The sequence below is a fragment of the Cyprinus carpio genome, chromosome B7 (assembly GCF_018340385.1).
Source record: "Cyprinus carpio isolate SPL01 chromosome B7, ASM1834038v1, whole genome shotgun sequence".
NCBI lineage: Eukaryota > Metazoa > Chordata > Actinopteri > Cypriniformes > Cyprinidae > Cyprinus > Cyprinus carpio.
The window spans coordinates 14,917,673-14,943,637 of NC_056603.1; the positions used below are offsets into that span (position 1 = coordinate 14,917,673).

Below are 25,965 nucleotides of genomic sequence, written 5' to 3' on the forward strand. Positions count from 1 at the left end.
CACCACCAACACCAAACACAAGACATTAGAGGTGAAGACATAACAAGTTATAGTGCTTACAAGGGAATATGCAAAAACAAATTGCGCACACTGATACAGCAGTTCACCGGCACACGATGTCTGTTGAACTCAAATTGCATGCCTCAACTCCCAATCTTGGAGGTCGGTTCTGAATGCTAGCAGCTGTTGAGGATGCAACTGACTTTTACAATCTAGCATCATTTACAGGATCTATACAGCATCACTTTACTGCTGCAAACCAGGCACCTGAATCAGCTCTGTACAAAATATGTTTTCTTTTTTGAAAGAAAATTTGTTTATTGCCTACTCTCTCAGAGTAAACAGCGCAGCAGTAACTGTGAAAGGTCAATAGTGCTTAATTTGTGAACAAGGCATCTATTATGAGCCTAATTTACATAGAATGTGTTCATGATAAAATGAAGTGTCTAATTTGAAATGCTACAGCACTATTTCAGTATAATTAGTGACTAGTAAAACCAGTTGTGATGTTATTGAATAAAATGTACACAACCATTCAAAAGTTTGTGGTCAGTTTGTCTAGTACTTTTCTTCAGTTATCATTTTACAAAAACAATCTATTTCAAATAAATGCAGTTTACTGACGTTTCTATTTATGAAATTTCCATTGCACTTTCTATATATCAAAGACTCCTAGAAAAAAATTTTTTCACACAAAAAAATCAATAATAAAGTTTCTTGGGCACCAAATATTTGAGTGATTTCTGAAACATCATGTAAGACTGGAGTAATGGCCATAACAGGAATAAATTACATTTTAAAATATATTCCAATAGAAAAAAAGATATTTTAATGTGTAACAATATTTTACACAATTAATGCAAAAGTAGCCTTTAGTTGAAGTGTTTTGTGCTTTTTTCACTCATGCAAACTGTAACATGTTATCTGTAATCATTCTCTGCTTACAGTCTCAAGACAAGAGAGTAGATATGGTCTTTTCAGTAGAGCTTGGACATGCAGGTTTGCCATTTTCTGCTGTGTATTTGCTCTCTGATTTAAATATTCAGACACTACTGTGCACATTGTTAAATATGGAATTTGACTGAAGATATTGCTCTTACAAAGCAAGAACTGGATGTTTTACTGCCATGAGGATCCAAACAGTAGCCACAGGAAGACGAATGAATGTTCCTCTTTAGCTTTCCTTGCTTTTCCTGGTTTCCTAAGTGGATCACAGCAGCCTCAGGCTCCCACTGGAATGCTAGAAGTCATGCTGGATTGTGGGCCGGGAATCAAACTTCTGTTGCTTCTACAGTAGTGCGACAGACCACAGAAACTTTATTCTGATCCAGTGTGGGAAGTCGTGGCCTAATGGTTAGAGAGTTTGACTCCTAACCCTAAGGTTGTGGGTTCGAGTCTCGGGCTGGCTATACCACGACTGAGGTGCCCTGTAGCAAGGCACCGAACCCCCAACTGCTCCCCGGGCGCCGCAGCATAAATGGCTGCCCACTGTGCCGGGTGTGTGTTCACTGCTGTGTGTGTGCACTTTGGATGGGTTAAATGCAGAGCACGAATTCTGAGTATGGGTCACCATACTTGGCTGTATGTCACTTCACTTTGTTTTTTTTTTACTAATGACCTTGCTACCATACATCAAAACTATCTGAAATGTTGTAAATGAATGCTACAATGCTATAAAACAAAAAACTTACAGTGAAATGTAGCTGATAAAAACTGCAAATCAAGTGCATGTTTTGCATGTGCAAAAGAAAAGCAACTACACCCTCAAGCAAAAACAAATTGTGATGAGCGTGCAAACCGTGCAACAAAACCCCTTGTTCACAAAAAAAAAAAAAAAAAAATATGACCAACTGACATACCCTTTTCCCACAGTTCCTTCACTTCCTATATTCCATCAAACATTTCTGATAGACAAAAATGAGGGTCACTGGGGATTCTACCACAGATGACTGTGGTTGTGGTCCCTCTTTTATTTATGTTAGCCAGAACGAGCCATTTGATGGCAGTCCTCATACAAATGCACATTTATAAATAAAGCCCTTAGTGCCGTGGTCACCAGACATCTGAAATCAGGAGCAGATCTGGAGGGGATGTTTACTGTGTATTCAGCAATACATTTTCAGAGTCAAACATGCGGTTACATTCAACTGATTTCAGGCAAACCGCAAATGGTGTGCCCATTGATGCCGTCTAAATGGCCTTGAGCGTTTGGACTGACGTCCAGACCAGTGGGCACTGTGTTACGTGACATTTCAGGATCATCGTTGGGTTACTAATAGATGAATGTAAGTTGACCATGTCACATACTGTGGAATACCATGGATTAGATCAACGGAAAAGGTGGCAAGTGCAGAAGAAAAGAGCCCCATTAATGGCCCTTAACTAGAGCTGGGCGTGGGCTTATAAAACCCAGCGCAAAAGGGCAAGCGTGAAGTATTCCTCTTTCCACTCTGCAAACGACAGAACACCTCACATCCACAGGGAAGCACTGCCAGCCGGGCTGGAAGATCCAAAACCTAAATAAACTGGCTTTTGTGAGTATGATCCATTTCCAACAAAACCAAGTGGGCCATGCAGTCCCGAATCTGATATTCTAGTCTTGTTTTCTTCCAGTGACTGAACAAATAAAGGCTGAGAGGTTAGAGCTGAGACATGGAAACAATTTTTAAATTTTCCTAATCCCCCTTGATAATTTTTTATGTTGTTTTTATTTATTTTTTGGGAGTATTTTTAGGTTGTAGTTATGAGAGGGAATTGATGACAGCTTGAGGAGGCGTCATTAAAGTTGGCCTCTCTTTTCTCAGAAAGCGAAGCGTGTCATTGTCTCAAGATGGTGTGAGCCTTCATCATACATGCAAGCGCCAAACAGTATTCCATCATGTTACTGAATTCATGATTTCATCAGACACCCACCCCCAATTATGCCGCAAGTTGACTAACATGGCACCATAGCAACATCACAAGGCTAGTTTGGCCAAAATCTTACATCTCATCTTGAAATCACAGCCTAAATTTAAGTAATAGATAATAATTTTCAGCATTTCTGCTAATACCCAATTGAACTCACGTCGATACTATGATACCCATTGTCCTTCAAGAAGCAACCTTCCTCTAGTCACCATCTGCAAAGCAATGCTTTCTTAGTGTCACAGATCCTGTGTCCCTCTGGGGCAATGCTATAACCCAGACATAATGGACAGGATGTGATTGCCATGTTTCACAACTCGAATCACACTTAAATTCCACTAATAATTGCATGGAGAAAACTACCGCTAGAAGACCTTATAAAGTGGTGTGTATGCTCAGAAGTGCTTAACCTTGCCATGACAGCATACCTCATTCTCTAACAAGGCTCTAAAGAAACCTGGAGAAACCCAAGCTATGTGACCAACCACCTACTGAATAGCAGCCAAGAGGACTAACAACATCACAGACAACAAAAAAGAGTATGTATTCATAGCTATAAAGCAGCAGTTCTCAGCTTTTTGACTCCATTGTCCACAACAATATATAAAGGCCCCATGACTTTTACAGTTGTTTGTGATTTACTGGATTTGAAAGATTAATATTTACTTTTTTTTTTTTTTTTTTGCATTTACTTTTTTCATTTTTTATTTGTATTTTATTGTTTTATTAATTTAAATGACTTCTCCAGGTCTAGAAATTACACTTTCATAATTTTTCAAAAATAATATTTTCACAGTTTTTTGAGGACCCCTCATTTTGAGAATGACTGCAATAAAGCAAGTTTTCCAAAGAGCATTTTTGAGGAAGTTTCAGAAGAGATCTGGATATAGCACACCTTGTCAATCAGCTAAGAAAAGATTTATAAGTTGCAGGTAAAAAGACTGATCATACCTGTCCAGGAATGAGAGGCTCCTTATCATCAATATCAACCAGAACGTCATCTGTAGGGGTGTGAGCAATTGCCTCTGTTGATGGAAATATATCATAAATACTGTAAGCATAAAGTATAATGATCATCCATCTTGTCAAAGAATGCACTTTTAAAAATAAGAAAATAATTAGATTCTTGCTATTTTTATTGAACAACTGAATTGTTCTAAATTAGAGCAGGTTACTATATTTTATGTATACTTTAAATACCCTAAAAAAGCTTGAAATAAACTTACTTTTCTCCCAAATCCTTTCCTTCTTTCCCTAGGGAGAACCCACGCACATTTTCTAACATGAATTGTAAAAAAAATTTTTTTTGATGTTGTAAACAAAAGATTAGTATTTTACGAAGATTAACCATAGTAAAAAAAAAAAAAAAATATATATATATATATCTATATATATATATATATAGATATATATATACTATATATATATATATATATAAGATAGAGATTATTATTTCATACTAAGTATAGTTCAAATCTATTATTTACTGATGCAAGACTGACTGATATAAAAATTATAATTAAACTTTATTTGGAGTACTACTTGTTTACAATGCACATTACTTAATATTTAGCCTAAAATGTGTTTTGATGTCATTATTGATGATGACTGCATGATCTTTGAATACTATCAGTCATTAAATGCAAGATATTTAAACTATACCTGAAGTGTACTTGCAATAATTCCACTTTAGCACAATCAAATATACTTCAGGATATCTTTAGTTGGACTTCAGCACTACTTCCTCACAATTAAAGTTCATTATATACAAAATTGTTTCAATTCAGCAGACTTTAATTAAACCAGTTTAGTTTACTAAAAGTATAATTGCAGGGTATTTTTATTAAGTACATAAATAAATGTATTTTTAGTATACTTAGCATGAAATAAATGTATTTCAAATACATTTTAGTACTACTAGGGATGATTCATACTTTACTAATATTTTATTATTTTAGTCTTTCTACTTAAAATTTCTAAGGGAAAACTATTCTTGTCAGTGTATCTGTAGTGTTTATATATAATATATACTTTATATACGTTAATATACTTTGATGTGCTGTTTAATGACTATTTAGTCATTCCCTTATTTCCTCACCGAATTCTTCTTCAGTAGTGTCTCTGTCAAGGTTCTCTGGCTGGCAGCGGAACTCATTCAGTGAGTGGACTGTGCACTGGCCCACTACAGGCTTCCTGCCAAACTGACGGTTGTCTATGATTTTGATCACCAATGGAGGCATGTAGAGCTCTTCCTTGGGCAGTTGCTACAGTGGAGAAGAGATTACAAATAACAAAAATATGAACATAAAGAGATGCAAGGCTTCCAAATCTTTAACTTCTAATGTCTTGTTTATTTCTCCATTTCAGTTGTTATTCCACAGAACCTTCCTCTCTCTCCTCTCATACTCTGTGAAAGTATTTCACACCCTAAACTGAGGCAAACATGACACAGGGCTGACCACGACTGACAGTGCAAATAACTTTGCTAGTCATTCAGCATTCTTTCCATGTGATGCCTTCCAGCCTTAGATGAGTATTGGAACGGAATCCAGACTATCTTACGTTTTAGAATTAAGAACTGACGCTCATTGCTGGGGAACATTGTTACTGTGCCAGTCATCACTCATGAAACATCCACCATGTGAAGGACACCGTGACCACATTGTATATAAGTTTGTCTCAACTGGTTAGCAGCATGCTGTAACACAAAATTTGATATCTTCTACATAAAGAATCTACAAGAAATCTGAAGAGGGCTCAGCCAAAGGTCAACTGTATTGATTAACCTTTGATAGTTACAATAGATGCGTTATGTTTGCCTTGATGAATGCTCATAAAAGTGAAATGAAAAGTTTACCCAAAAATGATAATTTGCTAACAATTTATTCACCATGAGTTCATCCGAGATGCAGTTGAATTTGTTTCTTCATCAGAACAGATTTGGATAAATCTGGTATTGCATCACTTTCTCACCAATGGATCCTCTACAGTGAATGGGTGCCGTCAGAATAAGAGTCCAGGCAGATGATAAAAACATCTCAATAACCTGCAAGTTATGTAAGTAATCCACAGGCTGAATGTTTATAATAAACAAACCCATCATTAAGATGTTTTTAACTTCAAACTTTGTTTCCAGCTAAAAGTCATCTAACCGTCCTCTGATCAGAATAGTTTTCTACAATGAAAAAGTAATCTCTTCTGAATCAGGAGAGAAATATGAAAAGACCAAGTACTCTTTACAAGCAAAAACAGTCCAAAACAGTCCTAGACAAACATGTCTGTGATATGAGGGGACAACAGGGGATGAAGTTTTTTCACTAAAGAAAGCATTAATATGGATTAAATTAAGTGCCATTTTGTCCAGAAGTGATGATTTAAAGTTAAAACACCTTAATGATGGAGTTGTTTTTTACAAGCATGCACCTTTTCACTTCACAAAACATTAATTGCCAGATTGGAGTCTTCTGAAGACTTCGTCATTCTGACAGCACCCATTCACTGGAGAGGATCCACTGATGAGCAAGTGATGTAATGCTAAATTAAATCTAAAAAAAAAACTTCATCTACATTCTTGGATAGTCTGAGGGTGAGTAAATGATCATCAAATTTTCATATTTGGGTGAACTACAGTATTCCTTTAAATCTTACATAATTTTATCTAATCTTACCATACCTGACCTAATTTTGAACAGAATTATGTACATAAAAACAAATAAAACAAGATCCAGAGCTTACAACATCAATGAACAGGGTGTTGACTTCAAAGTTGGGGTTCTTCTTAGCATTTCGAATGACGCACGACTGAACCACACTTCCTCCACATTCCACCTGAAGACTGGGAGATGTCACACTGGCCAACTGGAAACTCTTCAGGTTACGCAAACCCCACGCCAGTATCTAAGAGTTAAAAGGTTAAAAGGTTAAGTCATTGGTAAAACAGCCATGTAAAATGAATGGTAAAAAGCGATGTCAGTGCTTTTCGTAAGGTTCAAATAGTCTATACTGGACTACAAGCTTTAAACTATAAATGGATAACCCAGGGAAAGGTTTTGGGCCCACCTCAATAGCTGTGCGTTGTAGGACAGGTTTTATCCCCTGCGGCACCATGTAGACATTAGGTTCCCTTTGTGGAGGTGGATATGGCAAATCAGAGTCCTCTGGCTAAGAATGAAGAGCAGAGCATAATATGAGTAAATATAAGTTAATAAGGATCAGGGTCATTATTGTTAAATACAACTAAAGCTATGAAAAAAATTTTTTTTGTTAATTTTAGAAAAAGCTGAAAGAAAATAAAATATAAATATTAGATAAAAACTTTGAAATGTTGCCTTGACAAGTGAAATAGGTCAACTGAAATAAGTGCAAGTAAAAGCACTAAAATTGCTGTAAATAAACAAAAATGTATTAAACCGGAAGCAAATAAAAACTAAAAATGAAATAAAACCAATTAAACAGTAATATTCATAATAACAACAATGAAAGCACATAAAATGATATAAAAAAAGTAAACTAAAACTAAAATGATAATAGAAAAAAAAAAAAAAGCTAATTCAAAAATTCTTAAAAAGTATAAAAGTACGTAAAATAACATTGACATGGATATTCCCCAGTTAACTATGTACAATAAGCAAGCAAAGACGGCTGAAAATGCATTCACAGTTTCAAAAACCATGCAAAATATTATCTTCACGAAATTGAAGGAGACACAGAGAACATTTAGAGGACTCAGCTTCACAAGCACTATGTTTCCATTCTTCTCTATATAAGTACATTTGCATGACGCACCCAAATTCGAAAATGGGTGTGAAAACAAACAAGAAATTAGTTACTTATAGCAGCTACAAAAAGTCAAACATCATGACTTCACATGCCAATCAAAGTTAGCAATCAAGCTGCAACACACACACACACATACAAGGATTAGCCAGCACTGTGTTGTGCCAGTGCAATTGTTTGATGAATGGTACTACTGTTGAATACAATGGTGCTCTATGCAAAGGGACCTTCAGAGATATGCTTCAGTCATGGAGAATTAGACTATGTAATGTCTAACTTCATTAAGTTAAGGCAAGGATTTGAAAGAACGTCATTAAAACAGACACACCTTCAAGGAAGCATGGCTAATCTACTTGATAAATGAGAACATTTCCCAACAATTATACAAACTCAGTACTCAACATGCTCAAGTCTTTAGATACAAACAAATCATTTTGTAAATGCCACTGTATTCACTGGTCAAACAGAATTAATCAGATCCTATATATTGCATTTATGTTATTCATTTATGCATTTGGCAAATACTTTTATCCAAAGCTACTTACTGTACATTGCATTGTAGTTGTAATTGTAATAGTTGTAATTAATCAGTTCATGTATTCCCAAGGAATCAAACCTATGACCCTGGTGCTTCTAGCACTATTCTCTTCTGTTTTGGGAATTTAAACAAATAATAATAATAATATTGGCAAACTGGTACCACATTTCTCCTATTTTCACACTGTAACAATTATATGACCAATAAGTAATAGGAACATATGTTTATCCAATGTTTTAACTCTAATCAAATTAATTCAACCAATTTTGACTTTATTTTTTAAGTTATACATTATTCAGCTGCAGTATTCAGTGTAATTTCAATTGAACTTACTTGTACAGTGTATATTTTAGATTACATGTGCTGTCAACTAACACTCACTTAAGGTTATTTTCTAATCATTTAATAACACTGTTAATTGTAAAATTTTCCAAATTGTAAATTTACAGTGAATATTTTTTCGTAATGTACATTATGATGCCTTGATGCCTAAATTTACTTGTAGCATTTAAATTGATTTTATTTTTTAGGGTGTGGTTTTTAATTTTAGTCAAAATAGTACCGAATTTTATTAAAGTCAAGTCAAGGCACCTTTATTTATATAACACTTTATACAATACAGATGTATAAATTGCAGATGTATAAATGTCAGTTAATGCCAGTTCATTGTTGATTCAGTTGAGTTTAATAAAGGTTTATATGGTTTATAAAGGAACTCTAGAGAAAAAAGTGATGTCATCATCCAGCTCACTTCAGTTCTCATCCAATAGCATCTGAGCATTTAAGTCCATAATATTGCCAAATATTCTGTTTTATTATTTTATAATACTACATAATATTATGGTATTATTGGTCATTTAATATCAGTGTATCCCTAGATCTTAATGATATCATGCTGTTATTTCCAGCAAAACAAAGACAGTAATGTGGAATACAGAGGAAAAGAGAAAGTGCAAGACAGTGAACCATGTATTGCCAATGTTTTCCTTTACTATTGGCGACTTGCAAATGTTTATGTCCCTAGTGTGTTTGTATCTAATGAAGAGCAGCTATTATGCAGTCTAATAGCAGCATGTTAGTTCCACCATTAGTCTATCACTGTGTCTTTCTGAAATGTCACTGCAGAACAATACAAATCTTTGTGCAGATGAAGCTGAATACAGTAGATAGGAGAGCTGGGAATACAGCCGGATCAGAAAGGCCTCTTAATTTCCGAGCCGTCTCCCACAAGATCTTGTCCTTGGCAGGCCTCATAAAAATCAAGGAGGTGCGTAGAAGTACACAGAGTTCTGGAGGAATCTACCCACCAGCGATAAAACAAAAGTCTAGATCTCAACACTCCATATCCACAGCCTAATGAAAACCAGTGGGAATGACATGTTGGAGCTTTACCTATACTGGTTCCAGCTCAGTATCTTCCACATTATAGGCCGCTATAGAGGTCTGAATGACTTAATCATTAGCTCTGGTTTAGCATGGTGGAACCACATGTCCTGTGTTTTTTTCATTGTGTTTAATCAATCAAATACAGTGAAATGTGTTTGTGTTTGTGTATGTGCATGCATGCTGAACTGTACCCTTTGCTGCTGACTGTCAGAGAGGAACCCTGGAAGCACAAGCGAAGATGCCCAAAATAAACAGAGACAGAAAAATGAATGACAGAACAGTAAAAGAGATGCTCTGGAACAATTCCAAATAAGATCCATTGTCAATTCACAGAATCCTCCACCAGCACTTACCTCATCCATGATATGTGAGGGAGGTATAATATCACCCTACAGAAAAAAAAAAAAAAAAAAAAAAGATTTTTAAAATCAAATAAATAAAGTTTTACAGTGTGGGCATTTGTTTATGTGTGTGCGTAGGTGGGTGGTTTGACTGTTCTCTAAGGGTTCACTTTAATTCAATTTCCCTGTGATTATCCCACTCTAACTGATGCCAGCTGGACAGGTCTGGACTGGGTGGGGCCTCTGGCACTTTTAAACTCCACTGGCATCTCCAATCAGTCTCCTGGCTGTCTGTATTGCCCAGACAGGGCCGCTTTCCTGAACTGAGAGCTGCTGAGCGGTGCCAGTCTCCAAACAGACAGGGCTAGTGAAACTGGTTCAGATACAGTGATGTTTATGTCATTTACAGCAGCTCTATCCAATTACTCAGTCGTGCTTGACTGAGAGAACAGGGAGTGACGATGACTTGGAGGACAGGAAGTGTGTGTCTGTGCATTTTTTAAAGAAAGCAAAGGAAAAAAAGGGAAAAAAAGATGGGCAACTTGAAGACATATGACTAACCTCTTGACCGGGGATGTGATGAACTGCAGGCTGTGAAGAAAGAATGAAGAGCAACAACTAAATTATTTCTTGCTGCAAAAACTGAGAGCGGTTTTGCATTTTAAATCATATGTTGTCAGGCACTATGCATACAAATATAACTGCGTGGGTGAAGGAGGCAATAAACTTCCTCTGCAGTGCTGGAGAAGCTGTGATATATGCCATGTAAACACTTGTGGGTTAAACTCATAAAAAATGCATTTCTTTCAACAGAGATGCTGCAGACAACAGCTGGGCTAGATGTGACTAGCAGACGCAAAGAATCCTACAGAATCATCACTGAGGTGATCTTAATTCTGACTTTTATAACCTTATGTCATGTGTCATTCACATGTAGACTGAAAATTGGAAAAATTAATTTAGGCCACAGATACTAGTTATAATATCACAAGTGATATAATGTCTATGAGGATGATAATTCATATAACTCTTACTTTATTTCTGCGGATCAGTTCGAAAGCAGCAAGCAGTTGTCCAGCAGGCTTCCCAGCTTTCTGGATGGGATACCAGGCAAGGCGAGGGGAAGACACCATTGATGGTTGGCAAACACAACGGCCCATGAACTCATCAGCACCCTGCAGGGGTCAAATAACTTATCAGAAATTTTCTGTTTCACAGACATGAAACGAAACCTATCTGACATCAGCCCAAGCTTCAGACAGCATGTCATTTAGAGTTTTGTTTGAGACATTTAGTAGCATGCAATTGCAAACTTGTTATTTATAATAATTTTAGCTTTCTGTCTGTATATAAGCATTTATCACTGTCACTTGACTTTATTTCACTTCTTTCTTGCCTAATATATTGGCTGTAGCCTTGCCTGTACATAAAACCTGTGTTTAATTAATGCAAAAAGCAAGATAGCTGGACCAGCCTGTTTTTTGTTTGTTTGTTTGTTTGTTTGTTTGTTTTTGTTTTTGTTTTCCTCTTTGAATTTATTTTAAGACAGGATTATTTTAGTAGTATTTACTATTTTATATATTTATTTATTGGAAATACGTTTTCAGTTTTCATTTTAGTTTATGTTTAAGTAATTTGTTCTACGTTTTTTTATATATATATATTAATATTTAGCATTATTTTTTAAATCAGTTTCAGCAATGTTAGTACTTTAGTTCTGGCAGGGCCACTATCGTCAAAGATGACTGACAATTAGCATACAGTTTGGATTGGCGGTATGGTTCGGTTCTGGGCAAGAACTCCCTGGACATCCATGCAGCCTCGCATAGATAATAGCAGAGAGAGCAGCAATAACACCCCCCAGGGTAAACAGAACAGAACCAACATAAATGCATTGCAGATATCATAAAATTTCAATAATTGAATGTAACATTTTAGAAATTAGTCTGATTTAAAGGAGAATCAGAAGGCCGAATCCTGACTGTCGAGAGGTGGAGTTGGGGATGGAGGAGGGTAATTAGCTATTGAGCAATGCAAAAGCTGGTGATAATACTGAAGGACAGGTGCTGTATGTAAGATTTTGACTCTACTAAAGCATAAAAATACCATAATATGTTTGCAGATATTTAAAAAACATGCTATGTAAGCATACTTGTTTATCTGAAAAACAATGCTACAGTCAGTCATTCTCCTTTTAAAATGTGCGTTCTGGGCTGGAATGTCGATCTTTGTTTTGATTTGTGAAACCATCCCACTGCCAGTTTACCCAATTGTATTTCGGCACCTCGGGTTGCCAGTTGGCAGAAAACACAGCGTATTTCATTTCATTCATCATCAAGTGCGCTCCTTCCTTTTTGTGTCATCAATCTGGCAACCTGCATCTGCGTCAAGTCTGAGGAGGAGGGGCCGGGTTAAAAATACCCTCTTCGATATTTTGAATTTGGACTGCAATACCTAGTTCAACCACTCTGTATCAATCTTACATACAGCACCTTTAAATATGGGTGCTGTGATAGGTGTCTCATCCCTGTAGGTAGACGTGGATCAGCTGTTGCAAGCTTGACTAACGTGACATGCCAGAACTAATGCTACACTTGATTTTAAACATTTTATTTTAGTTTGTTGCCAAGGCAACATTTCTAATTTCAGTTTCTATGTTTTTTATGGTTTTCAATCTTTCTATATTTTATTTTATTTTTGCCTTATTTCAGTTAATGAAAACTAATAACTAATTATTTTAGGTAACAATAACAACACTAGTTTAAGAAGTGCAATATATAATTCCACCATTGTCTGACTTTAATCATTTAATTTTAAATACGTTACTTAAACATAATTTTGTCAAACAATTACACAGACTTCAGTCTTTCCTCATTCAAATAGATATGAACTGTAGTCGCATTGTGTTATGAATAAGACTGAGCTAACTGACTTTGATATTGGTAAGATAATTCTGCCTGACAAAATTAGAGGTTATTGACCTAAACAAACTGTAAATTGGACTAGACTTCATTTCGCTGGTCGAAAGTCTAATTAATCTGACAATAAACACACCCATTTATAACAAAACAAAAAAAACACAATGAAAACTCACATAGGTGTCCTGATCGTATAGTTCCACCACAATGTGCGGAGGGATCCTCTCAGTCACAAGATGGTCTCCAAATATTTCAACTTCATAAAAGATGAGAGTCTGGTCCCAGGTGGGATTGAGCGTGTTCCGAACAGTCACCGTCTTCTGGCTCTGATGCAGGAAGGACACAATGGCATAGGGATCTAATCAAAGAGTCAAAGATCAATGATTTGCATCATATTTTCACGTCAAAATAAGTGATTAAGTATGGCAAGGGTTGCAAGCACACATCAAGGGGAATAGCATGTGTAATGTGCATATGTGTATACTGTCAAAAACGAGATCTAAACTGTCAACTGAAACAAGAAAGGCTTCGTCAGGTCAAATGGAGGTTATTGCCACATAGATGGATAAATGAAATGGAAAGAACTGCATCAAGAGTTAGGAAAGATGTGCAGCCATCAACTCATTGAAGTCTGTTTGCCATCAAGATTGAGGCAGTGATTTGGTACATTCTCCTCAGAGCAAGACTTTCAATGCATCAGTAAACACAATAAACACAAGCATTTCTGTTTTTATTTGGTTCTGTAATGAGGGTGACTTTGCCAAGAATACAACATCAATTATGGAAGTGAAAAGAACCAGAGATACCCTGAGTTATGGCGTAGGGAGGGTGAGAGCATTTTTGAACTTTAGTAGGTCTATGTAATGTCTGAAAGATGATGTGTGGTTGTGAGAAAGAGAAAGGGGGGAAAAGATGAGTGAGTTAGCCAATGCATGTGCATGTGTGAGTGTTTATGTATTTAAGCGAGGGTTTTAAAGAGATAGTTCACCCAAAAATGAAAATTCTGTCATTGCCATTCCAAATCTGGATGTAATAAAATAATAATAATAAAAATTATTTAAATAGTAATGATAAAGAATGTGCGTGCTTCTCTTCTATAAAATGATTTAAGTTGATTTAAGCTGATAGTGCCATTTAACACCATTTAACCATCATAAAATTGTCCATATGACTCAGGTGCTGCGTTCCAAGTCATACACCACAGTTGTGTGAGGTATAGACTGAAATTTAAGAAGTTATTGTAGCTCTTAAATTAAACTTTTTCTACAAATAGGCATAAAGACTATCTAAAGAAGCCAAATTTGAATTCAAGCACAAATTCACACTCAAAACGTGTATTTGAACAAAAATTTTAATATGACTTCAGAACACTAGGAACAAGTAATTCGGATTACGTTTTTGTCCTTTTTAGAACCATGACCTGTCATTGAAAATTGGAATGTGTACATTCTTCCAAATGTCTCTGCAAGTAATAACAGCATATGAGTTTTTAAGTGTAAATAACAGCAGACTTTTTATTTTTGGTAAACTATTCCTTTAAATGACACAACATCTAAACATTTAAATAAACATATACTGTATGCACTTAAGGTGCTGAAAAACAAGAAAGTGACAAACTAACGTAGGAATGCCAGAAATTGGAGCGACAGTCAAAGTTTATTATTTCAGTCGACGTAAAGCAGCCTCAGTGGGATAGTTTCACTTGGGAGGGAGAAACAGACACTTTTCCCAGCTCTTAATAAACTAGCTCACTTACACACAAACACACACACACACACACACACACACACACACACACACACACACACACACACAACTTCCTACTTCCCACAAACACAGTGGCTCAAATAAACAAAGGGATAAACAAGCTATGGGGAGCGTGCACTGTTACCCAGGAGCCAATGGGAAATAAACACAGGCAGTGTCTAATCTGGCTGCTTACAGTGAACAGTAAATAAACTGTCTTCCCCAAGGGCATTGTGGGACTGGACATGTCGACGGCTGCCCACGTGTACAACTCGAACATGATGCATGACCCTCGGGAACAATGACATGCTCAAAGAAAACAGGGAAAGGCAACCAAGATATTTGGCTATGGATCATTTCCCATCAATTCTATGCAGGATACAACTGTTCAAAAATCATATTCGAATGCGCATATTCGAAATGTCCAGCGAATGACTGACAGACAGACAGACAGACAGACAGACAGATAGATAGATAGATAGATAGATACATAGATAGATAGATAGATAGATAGATAGATAGATAGATAGATATATAGATAGATAGATAGATAGATAGATAGACAGACTTTAACACAGAGGGGCCTATATTAGATAGATATCTGACTTTAACACAGAGGGGCATGTAGCATCTGGCTCAAACTTCTGACTTCCTCTAATCCCCCTCCAGTAGCCAAAGCACTGATGCAGCTCTACATTTTTCCCTCCTTTATAAATATTGCGGTCCATCGATCATTTCCCTTTACCAAACTCCGTTTCAAGCGCACCAAGGACAAGTGATTTCTGCCTCCAGCTTGATTTATTCATTTTCCTCGGAGCTCAGAACCCTGTAAAAGATCTAGGCTGGGTTTTGTGCATCAGGAGACCGACCCAAAACTATTTGTAGATTTGTAATCAGAGCGCCAGACTGGCCTGATTTATACCAGGCCTGTATTTTTAAAAGGATCCTCAATGTTTTCTCATCTGTGCTTGCGGGTTCAGAATGAACCTTAAACGCATAGCCCGGGTAGCTACATTTCCAAGATTTTGCAAAAAACAAAAAACAATATACTTCAGATCTTTCTTCACCTTAATGTCCTTTTTTTTTTTCTTTTCGTTTTCATCCTTGTCTGCTTTGTTCCCATTTTCAGATGGTTTTTCCATGCATAGGAGATTTATACCAGACATTTCTAATGGGTGATAACCAGCAGGCGTATTGTGCCTGCATTTTAATGATGTGGAGCACTCTGGGTTAAAAATTTCACTACCACAACTTTGAGCTTTAAACCATGGCAACAGACTCGCTATGGTTTAAAGGGGGTAAAATACTGCTCTGGCGTTGCCAAGAAAGCTCTTTTATATTTGACTTTTTAAGTGACTGTTTTTTTGCCAACATCAATAATCAGTGTCACATTTTGAATGAAAACTCACTTCATGTTTATTAATAGGTAATATTAATATAAGGTAATAACAAGGCCCACACGGAATCTGCACATTTATGAGGGGAATTCTGTGGAATGGACTTAAATATGCTAAAATGGCTTAAACAGAGCCGAGAGCACTGAAATCCATTTATGAATAACTCTTTTAAATTATAATTCTAAAAAGAAAAAACAATAATCACACAAATGGCAAGTTGGTGTAAAACTTTGGAAATTACAAATTTTGTGGATCTGCAAAAGTTTCTGTAGAATTCAGTGGGCCCAGATTCCATCTGGGGCAACAATTTCACAATATTCATTACAGAAATATACAATAAAACATTGTTTTCTCTTTCTTTCTTTCTTTCTTTCTTTCTTTCTTTCTTTCTCTTTTCCATATATCATTACTATGGAAAAAATAATTGTTAAAATATAATTTGCATACATATGTAAAAAATTGTATTGAAATTTTTGTGTCAATGGAGAAAACCTAATAAAGAGAATGTTTTTTTTTTTTAAACATTATCTGGACACGGTGGGTGGGGTGTTTTAAAATATTTTTTATTGTACATTTTTGTCTTAAAGAGTTAGAGTAAGCAGTTTTAAAAACTTTTATAGCCAATAAATAGAAAAAAAACACATGATTATGATTATGAACATGTAACATGATTATATCTTTTGTGTTTAGTTTACATAGGCATCAATCCCACAGGTAAATCCCATCCTTTGACCCAACAAAACATCACATGTGCATCTAGAATAAAAAATACACACAGTGCACATGCATTATGTGCACTTGTTTTGATACTTTCCAAGGACACAAGTCATGGAAGACTATTCCTTATGAAAAATTAGCTTGGCAAAAAAGGAACTAGTGCCAGTAAATCACAAAGAAAAACGGCAGAGTAGAGCAACAAATTCAGGGCTTTTTTCAGGGCTTTTTGCTTTTTAAAGTTCAGAAAGTCAGGGAGGGAGAGTAGGGTAATGGGAAATGTTGCAAGCTAGATTCAAACTTGCCTCGCCCATGAGAGCACCAGGATCAGAGCTCATGAATTAACCACTAGACCATGGCTCTGACTTGATTTGTTTTACTCTATGTACCTTCTCTTCTCTATGCAAATGACATTTTTTATATCTTTGCTGCCAACATCTTCTCTAATGGACACCATTGTAAATCTACTTCACTTCGTTTCTCTCTGGGCTATACTTGACCCGAACTGCCTCGGGCTAGTCTGTGCCAGGCACAATATTTCACCCCCTCTGACGTAAGCTCAGTTATGGTTCCTCTACCATTACATCTCAAAAGACCTCACTTTTATGATTTTGTCATTTAAAAAAAGGTCCTATTATTTTAGGCAATACTGACCTTTTCTTTTTTAGAGATAAATTCATAAAATCGTAATTCTGTCGTGTACGCTATCGCTCTCAATATGCTTCACATTAGGACTATCCATTGACCTCAATTTGTGTCACCACATGACCTGGAAATATGTAACTTATTGTATGACAAAATATCATTGCAGCTGGCAGAGCACACTTCATGCCATGTGGTATTGTATTAAATGTCTTAAAAAGCAGATTTTGATGATGCCTGCTGTGTGTCTGAATGTCACGCTAGTACAGCGTTCAAAAGGGTATGTTACTCAAATCCCATGCAAATAACCACAAGTTCAAGATCTGAGAGGTCACAGTGCAAGACATGTAGATTCTGCCAAAATAAATGCAGCTGCTTTACAAAAGAAATGACTGGTGCATATATTTATTGGTACTATGCATAGCTTTGATCAGATTTTAAGCAACAAAACTGAGTAGCCTACACTATTTTTTAGGTTATGACCTTGGAAAACCTGATTTACATCTGGGTTGGACAAAATTCAGAATTGAATTTCTTAATATCTCCTTTTGTATTTCATGTTTAAGCAAAAAGCTAAAATATACACTAACCTTTAACAGTTTGAGGTTCTTATAATTAAATTTTAAAATATATTAAAATACAAAACAGTTATATTAAAAGTTAATAATATTTCACAATATTACTGTTTTTATATGTATTTCTTATACAAATGTATGCAGCTTTGGTGAGCATTTCAAAAACATAAAAAATTATACAGATCCCTAATGTTTGAATGGTGTGTGTGTGTGTGTATAATAAAATGTAAAATATATTTCATTGGATTGCATTAAAAAAAAGAATTCTTCATTCAATTTTGAACTGTACACAACCCTTCATATATCTGTAATAATTAAGTTTGGGTAATGCATTTCCGCTGGCTCACAGTGAAGGTGGTATATGCTCACCTGAGAAACTGTCCTTATCCATTGCCAGCAGGTCTCTGGCCTGATACAAATAACATCGCAAATGATACAGGGTCCCATCTAAAGAAGCAAGAGGAAGAACATCAGTGCAGTTTTAGCCATTATTTAAAATGAAGTGAGAAAACTGGCATGTTTGACTCACTATCAAAGAAGCAGGAGATTGTCGGGCGGTTGACACCAAAGGTGGTTGTAACTGACTTATCATCATTCTTTTCATCAGTAACACTGCTCTATTGACAAAAAAGGAAAAACACTGTGAGACACATTAAGCTCCTTCAACCTAAACAGTAGACATTTGGAGATGGGAAAATATGGGGCATTCATGTTGGATCAGATATCACAATATTCCAATCCAAAGGATAAACAGAGTATGTGTTAATGATGACTCTGCTGTCAGTTGTGGAAAGGGCAACTGTATATGCACCACAAACCACTGGCATGAAGTGATTACATGTCACCGCCCCAAGACACTCGAATATCATTTTGACACATACAAAATTCTGAATCCTTCTCTGAATAAAATGCCTGATTATGTCTCTTAACCAGAGTGAAACTGCTATGTCATTTGTGGCTCACTTTATTTACATAACCCAATACCCTTGTACGAAAAAGAAAAACACCCTCCAAAGTACCCTCTGAAACAAGAACAGAATTTGGAATTTAATTCCAGTGAGCAGCTGTGTAGTGCTTCCAAACGCTGAATCGCTATTTTAAATGTCACATTATTTGCGCACGCAGCTTTAAGCACCAAGCAAACTGAGGTATAATAAAGTCTGCTTTTTGATCTCTATGTAGCAGTGACAAGTCTGACTTATTTTGGTGAATTGGTTCGCTCTCTATCTCATATGTAGCAGTGAAAATCTAGTTAATTAGTGAATCGACTAATCCTAAATGCTCTCTCTCATAGGTAGACGTGGAAAGTTTTTTCTATTGAATCGATTTGTCTTGAACTGCTCGCTATCTCATATGTAGCAGGGAAAAGTTTGATTCATACTAGTGAATCAATTCATTATAAATGTCTCTCTCTCCTATGTAGATTTGCAAAATCTGATTCATTTTAGAGAATCATTCGTCTTAAACTGCACTCTATCTCTCGTGTGTAGCATTGGAAAGTCTGATTCATTTTAATGAAACAATTCATTCTAAACAGCTCTCTTGTATTAAGCAATGAAAAGTCTTTCTATTGAATAGGTTCATCTTAAACTGCTCATATATAGCTGTGAAAAATCTGATTCATTCTAGTGAATCAATTCATTATAAATGGCCCTCCGTCATATGTAGATTTGCTGATTCATTTTAGTGAATAATTTGTCCTTAACTGCACTCTATCTCTCAGGTGTAGCACTGGAAAGTCTGATTCATTCAATTCATTATATATGGCCCTCCTTCATATGTAGATTTGCTGATTCATTTTAGGGAATCATTTGTCTTAAACTGCACTCTACCGCTCATGTCTAGCATTGGAAAGTCTGATTCATTTTAGCTAAACAATTCAAGCTAAACAGCTCTCTCTTGTATTAAGCAGTGAAAGGTCTGATTTATTCAAGTGAATTGGTTGGTCCTAAACAACTCTCTCATATGCAACATTGAAAGGTCTGATTCATTCTAGTCCTATTCTGATTCAATCAGTTTGTCCCAAACTACTCTCTCTCTCTCTCTCTCTCTCTCTCTCTCTCTCTCTCTCTCTCTCTCTCTCTCTCTCTCATACAGTAGCTTTGGGAAGTTAATCCAAGAAATCGGTTCATTCAGTTAAAATCTAGCAGGGGAGCTAGGAAGAGCATAATTTTTTTTTTTGAAAATAGGTTAAAACACTCAACATCATATGGGAATAACTGGAAATTAGTCAATTATTTGAAGCTTATAATTGATGTCTCTGGGTCAGAGTTTTCGGGTTCACCTTTGCAAGGCACTGGGGCCTTTCACTTGCATCATGAATTCATTCCAGACCCTCGTCAACTCTGAGTTCTCAAGCCAGCCAAGCCTACACGACATCTCATGCCAAACTGCCTGGAATAGATCCGTAACAATGGACCCAGTGGACCAGACTATGAGTAAAAGAATAAGCATACTAACTAGGCTTTATGCATACACCATCTTTCACACTCACTGTTCCATCTCTGTCTCCCTGTAAATGATATCCCATGATGCCCCTATTTTACCAGGCTGATTCCACTTTGCTTGCCCAGTCTCTCTCAGCACCTCCGATTCGTCCAAGCTCAAAGCCCTCCACACCCATTCTCGCCTTTGCCTTGTCTGAATTGCATCTCACCCTCGTTTGATTCTCTCCGACCACTCTCCGTTTCTTCCATTACTGTCTCTGTTTCTAAATCTCAACCCAATTCCAGCTCCACATCACTCAAATAGTCAACCCTCATTACCAGCGAACACTCCAAGGAAAAGATGGCCGCCGGCCCCGTCTTTTCTAACGGCTCCATACGGCATCTCCAGCGCCGGCGACGGAAGGAGTCAGTCTTCTTCTGCTTAAAGTGAAACTTCCAGCCGAATAAAGAGGCATATTCCCAGCCCTCACGCTCCGACTCGTCTGGACGCTGCTGTAGAAGAGTGAGCACACACAGAAAAAGACAGATGTATATAGTTGAACTAGATTGTATTAAAGTATTATTTTCATTATGCATGTTCTGTATGATCCTAACCAGCAGTGTACAGTGCAATAAAAAAAAAAGGACAAATAGCAGACATCAGGATCTTTAGGGTAGTGAGGAAAGGATTAGTGAGGAATTAGAGTTATCTAATAGAGTAGAAAGATGGGAGGTACAACTAGACAAATGTTTTGAAATCTGTGCTTAAAGAGTGCCACCATGAGGACAACTGATTTAACTCACAGTGACCCTAAAAATTATACAGACACTTAAAAATATACTGTATGATACTGCATTTAATCAAATATCTAAGTTGTCTAATTATTGCTATTTTTTAATTAGTCTTTCAAGCTAAAAAAGTTATTAAATTATAAAATGATAGATGGATAGATGCTTGAAATTAGGACAAAACTGCCTAAAATTATGATAAAAATCCAATGTTAATGGGAACACAAGTCAAAATTGCTGCATTCTGGGAAAAAGTCTAGCATCATTTGTTTGCAGATTTAATAATGATTTCACTGCATAAATAATGTTCACTACTGTTTAAAACATTTAGGGTCAGTACTTTTTTCTGTTATGTTGATTAAAATTGATAGTAAAGATATTTACAATCTCAACAAGAAATGTTTATTGAGCAACAGATATTGGAATGATGTCTGAAGGATCATGTGACCTTTGCCATTACAGGAATACATTTTAAAATATATGTAAAAAATAATAATACAGTTATTTTAAACTGTAATAATATTTCACACCATTACTGTTTTATTAAAGATAAAATCTTACTGACCCTACACTTTGAATAGTAGTGTATTAATATATTTTTATCCGTTATTTGGTTGGCCAAATACTTTTATAAGTAAATAATATAATCTAAACCACCTTTTGTACTCAAACCACTTTCTCACACATTTTTTCCTCTTAGTTCTTTACTCACTTGTAGTAGTCCTACTTGTTTCTTGCACAGAACCAAATATAAACACACTGAGCCTCATTCATGCAACAAATTTGGTGTAAATCATTCGTAAATCCATTCTTATGTAAACTGTCTCAATGAATTGAATGTGACATTTTATGTAAGAATGGATTTACGGATGGTTTAACACAAAATTTCTTCCGCCCGTGTTTCATGAATGAGGCCCAGCGCCATTCTCTCTGATTCCAGAAAGCTAATATGTTAATGTTCTTCAGCCTAACATCATTATTATTATCCAAAACAGCGATCTCAAAAATGTATTTTTTAGATGTTTATTAAAAAAGTGTTAATTAGATAAAGACTTTCACAGAATGAAACAAAAAAAAACTCTTTATCTCTCTCTCTCTCTCTTTTACACACCCTCACACAGATGATGAACATTAGCCATATTTGCGGCAGGACTTTATAGTTGGACCCAGGTTTTCCTGCCAAGTGGATTAGAGGTGTGGGATTGATTTCAGATTATTCTCAGATGGCATGATTAATTAGGTGTCCTCTCAAGCTCCATCTGCCTCTCACCAGATGTGTTCAGGGACGGGGAAGACCTCCTGAGACTACACAGAGCTCTTTATGTCACGCCACCCTGAGCATTACCAGAATCCCCCACAATTCAAAGAGAAAACGAAGCCAAGATTCTTCTTTTGTTTATCGCAGTCAATATGAAACTTTGTTATTTCTCTGACTGAAAACAAACACTTGGCTAATGACTGATGATGTACTTTTCTGAGCGCCTCCATTTTCTGCATATCTCTACGGCGGAGTCGGATCCAACGTCTCCGGCGGTTGGTGTGGTACATCTTCTCGGATGGAACCCAGGACTTTGGCCGGCGGTCTGGGGGGAAGGTTATTCCATATTCCCACCCTACAGGTTGAAAAGGATTTATTGTTAAAGGCACAATATATTTAAAAATAACGAAGCTCATAAGTCAGTGGCGCATGTGTGTGCAGGAACGACTTCTCAAAGTTTCCATACCTTGATCATCCACTGCACGCTTCAGGTCCTCGCTCCACTCAATATCCTCCCACACCCAGCCGGGGGGACACTCGATCTCATCTTTAGGCACGGCTTTTTCTCCATTCTGCCCCCCAGTGGACACATAGAGAACAAAAAGGTCAGTTCCTGCCAACTGCTTTTAGTGTAGAACGTATTAGTCCACTTTTTAAAGTATTTTTTAAAGACTCTTTGACTCCTCTGCGGCTCATGAATAACACTGTGAACTAAAGGTACAGTTTTGTTATGATACAACCACACACTGACCACATCTGTGTACCCCTCCGACATGCCAATCCACTGTCCTCCTGGCAAACGCATCTGATTTTCAAACACCTCTTCCAAAAAGCTTGTATGACCCGCATCAGTGTCATATAGCATTCTGGCCATCATGGGCATAAAAACAAATCCATGTTATGCAGATTCAAAGGCTGTTTAATGATGCTGATATCACAGATAATGATAAGATGGTACTCACGTTTTCTCTGGGCTGATGTACCAGTCTCCCGCCCAGCTCCATCCTGGAGTGGGTTTGAAGCTCTCCTTTGGGAGTTTGATTCTGCCAGTCACGTCACTGAACTTGGGGTATGTCAAACCCGTCGTACCCCAGTTCCCCACCAGAGCCAATTTAGTCTGGTTTTCATACTGTAGATCAAAACAAAATCACAGTAGGATTTTTAAAAAAAAGTATATTAGGCTCACCAAGGCTGCACTGATTTGAAAATACAGTGAAATAGTAATATTATTACAATTTGTTTTCTGTTTTAAAATGTAATTTGGAATGCATGATCAACGTCACATGATCCTTGGTAAATTATTCTAATATGCTGATTTGTTGCTTAAGAAACCTTTCTTACTCTTATCAGTGTTGTAAATAGTTCTGCTGCTTAATATTTTTGTGGAAACTGTGATATCATGATTGTGTGAAATGTATTTTTAAGAGTTAAAGTGGTAATAGGTGAAGAAACACACACACAAAAAAATTATAATATTTAACTAATTTGTTAAAGTTGCATGTGGGTAGCTTCCCACTCACCGTTTCTGCAAACACAGAGAGTTTGCCCTCTGCAAACTGGTTAAAGGATTTGACATCAGCAGTCAGTCCGAACCACACCTTGACCCTGACCTGAGCGGGGATCTTACTATATCCCCCATCTTCTTGCGGATACTGAGCACAAATTGCATACAGAGATAGAGAGATTTATCAGCGCCCTTATGTTTCCATTCATCATTTGTACTTTAGCATTAGTATTTGCGCTGCCTGTGTTTACCTTCATGAAAACCGTCTGAAGTTGACCACAGTGCTTTCCACAGTAACCATGGGAAAAGAGAACTTGATGGGCAGGGATTCTGTGGTAGGCCACTCGCCTGTCTCCCTGAAGCATCCAGATTATTATATCTGGCAGACTATTCTGGGGCTGAAAAAAAAAGTTCACTTATGGAGTTACTATTTAAACCAGGAGTAAGTAGCACAGAATTGTCAAAAAATATTAATAGGCCCTCTTTACACCTGGTATTAAAATACTGTTTTGCCAATCCAATCACAAGTGAACAACCCTAAATACAACTGTAAATGGGATCTTAAATGTTCTGATCACTACTGACCACCAGAAGCAGTCAAAAGATGCTCATAGATGCTCATTAGATCAATTAGCTCATTTGGTCAAATGTGCTCAACAGCCACAAAAGACTGCTGCCTACTGACCTAACAGTAACCAAACAGTTGATGGTAGCCATTGACTTCCATAGTATGACAAAAAAACTATGGAGATCAAAGGTTACCATCAACTGTTTGTTTACATTCTTCAAAATATCTTATTCATTGTTCAACAGAAGAAATTCATACAGGTTTGGAAAAACTTGAAAGTGAGCAAATGACAGAATTTTGTTTTTTTGGTGAACTATCCCTTTAATCACCAGGTGTAAATCCATCTTGGCTTACCACTTGTGATTTGATCAGTGAAAACGCATTTTTATACTAGCTGGAAACAGCACTTCACCTCCTCAGATAGGTGGCGTAGTCTCTGGGCCCAGTCCTCTGCCTGCTCCAGCACTGAACTCAGCTCGGTCTCTGGTCCGTGTTTGAGCGCCAGTGCCGCCTGCACTATCTGCTGCATGTTAATCTTACGCAGATTCCTCAGGGCTTTATCCAGCGCAGTCACACAGGACCATTTATCCAACGTGGGGAGCTCCTCACTACAGCACATACACACACAAGAGTGCTTTAGTTTGTTATGGTGAATGCAAAACAACTTCACAAAACACTGGACTGCACATCTGCACCTGCAGTCGGCAATGACATCATCAAGCAGCTGGATAACCTTCTGCTCCACTTCCTGTTCGTCACTGCTTGCTTTGAGCGTCAGCTGTACCTGCTCCAGGTTTGATTCCTATTATGAACAATGAAAACCAATATTAGGTTATACAGTTATAACTGATTGTGCTTTTATATATTTTGATGTGTTGATTGGAGCCGTGTCTTAGATGTTTCTGTTTCTCACCAATCGGTCAACTATGCTGAGCAGCATGTTTAAGGCCTCTATGCGAGGGCCAACATCCTCCCACTCTGAAGACAAGACCACCACAGGTTTGACATTTCCCCATGGCAGGTAATAGTAATGGCAGCCTAAATAACAGTAAAATGTAAAACATGTAAAACAGTGGAATTCATGTCAGATGCTTGAGTGCATGTTACTCATTGGCTTACAGGTGTTGAGATCCAAATAACAATCTAAAATTAAAAACTATTGGGCATTTTGAGTAATATAAAGCTTCAATCTTAAAATTTTTATAAATCTGTATTATTTTTATTTATTTATTTTAATACTTAAAACTCTTTTTTCACAAAATCACACAGGTCTCTGCATTTTTCCATTTACTTGTATAGATATCCAATACCGTTCAAACGTCCTCTCTGATATTTTATTAAATATATAGTAAAAACAGTAAAATATAAATAAACGTGTTCTATATGTAATTTCTTCCTATGATTGTAAGACTGTCTTACTCCAGACTTCAGGGTCACATGATCCTTCAGATATCATTCTAATATATTGATTTGGTGCTCA

At 36.7% G+C, this 25,965-nt stretch overlaps 1 protein-coding gene across 11 annotated transcripts in view; it reads right to left on the reverse strand.

Moving 5' to 3' along the window:
• Window positions 1–25,965, reverse strand: part of dysf (dysferlin, limb girdle muscular dystrophy 2B (autosomal recessive)) — a 69,045-nt gene that overhangs the window by 27,736 nt on the left and 15,344 nt on the right. For 10 of the 11 annotated variants that reach the window (XM_042727446.1, XM_042727439.1, XM_042727448.1 and 7 more), the window contains 21 exons: window positions 25,399–25,523; window positions 25,181–25,287; window positions 24,898–25,093; window positions 24,169–24,315; window positions 23,934–24,065; window positions 23,376–23,542; window positions 23,165–23,279; window positions 22,880–22,985; window positions 22,626–22,768; window positions 20,706–20,879; window positions 18,470–18,557; window positions 18,310–18,387; window positions 13,043–13,224; window positions 10,983–11,123; window positions 10,510–10,539; window positions 9,962–9,996; window positions 9,799–9,841; window positions 6,967–7,068; window positions 6,643–6,804; window positions 5,006–5,171; window positions 3,859–3,932 (listed from right to left, as the gene is read on the reverse strand). In XM_042727446.1, coding sequence (XP_042583380.1) covers window positions 3,859–3,932; window positions 5,006–5,171; window positions 6,643–6,804; window positions 6,967–7,068; window positions 9,799–9,841; window positions 9,962–9,996; window positions 10,510–10,539; window positions 10,983–11,123; window positions 13,043–13,224; window positions 18,310–18,387; window positions 18,470–18,557; window positions 20,706–20,879; window positions 22,626–22,768; window positions 22,880–22,985; window positions 23,165–23,279; window positions 23,376–23,542; window positions 23,934–24,065; window positions 24,169–24,315; window positions 24,898–25,093; window positions 25,181–25,287; window positions 25,399–25,523 — 2,513 coding nt within the window. The remainder of the gene's footprint in view (window positions 1–3,858; window positions 3,933–5,005; window positions 5,172–6,642; window positions 6,805–6,966; window positions 7,069–9,798; window positions 9,842–9,961; window positions 9,997–10,509; window positions 10,540–10,982; window positions 11,124–13,042; window positions 13,225–18,309; window positions 18,388–18,469; window positions 18,558–20,705; window positions 20,880–22,625; window positions 22,769–22,879; window positions 22,986–23,164; window positions 23,280–23,375; window positions 23,543–23,933; window positions 24,066–24,168; window positions 24,316–24,897; window positions 25,094–25,180; window positions 25,288–25,398; window positions 25,524–25,965) is intronic. The other variant, XM_042727438.1, reaches the window with a different exon arrangement.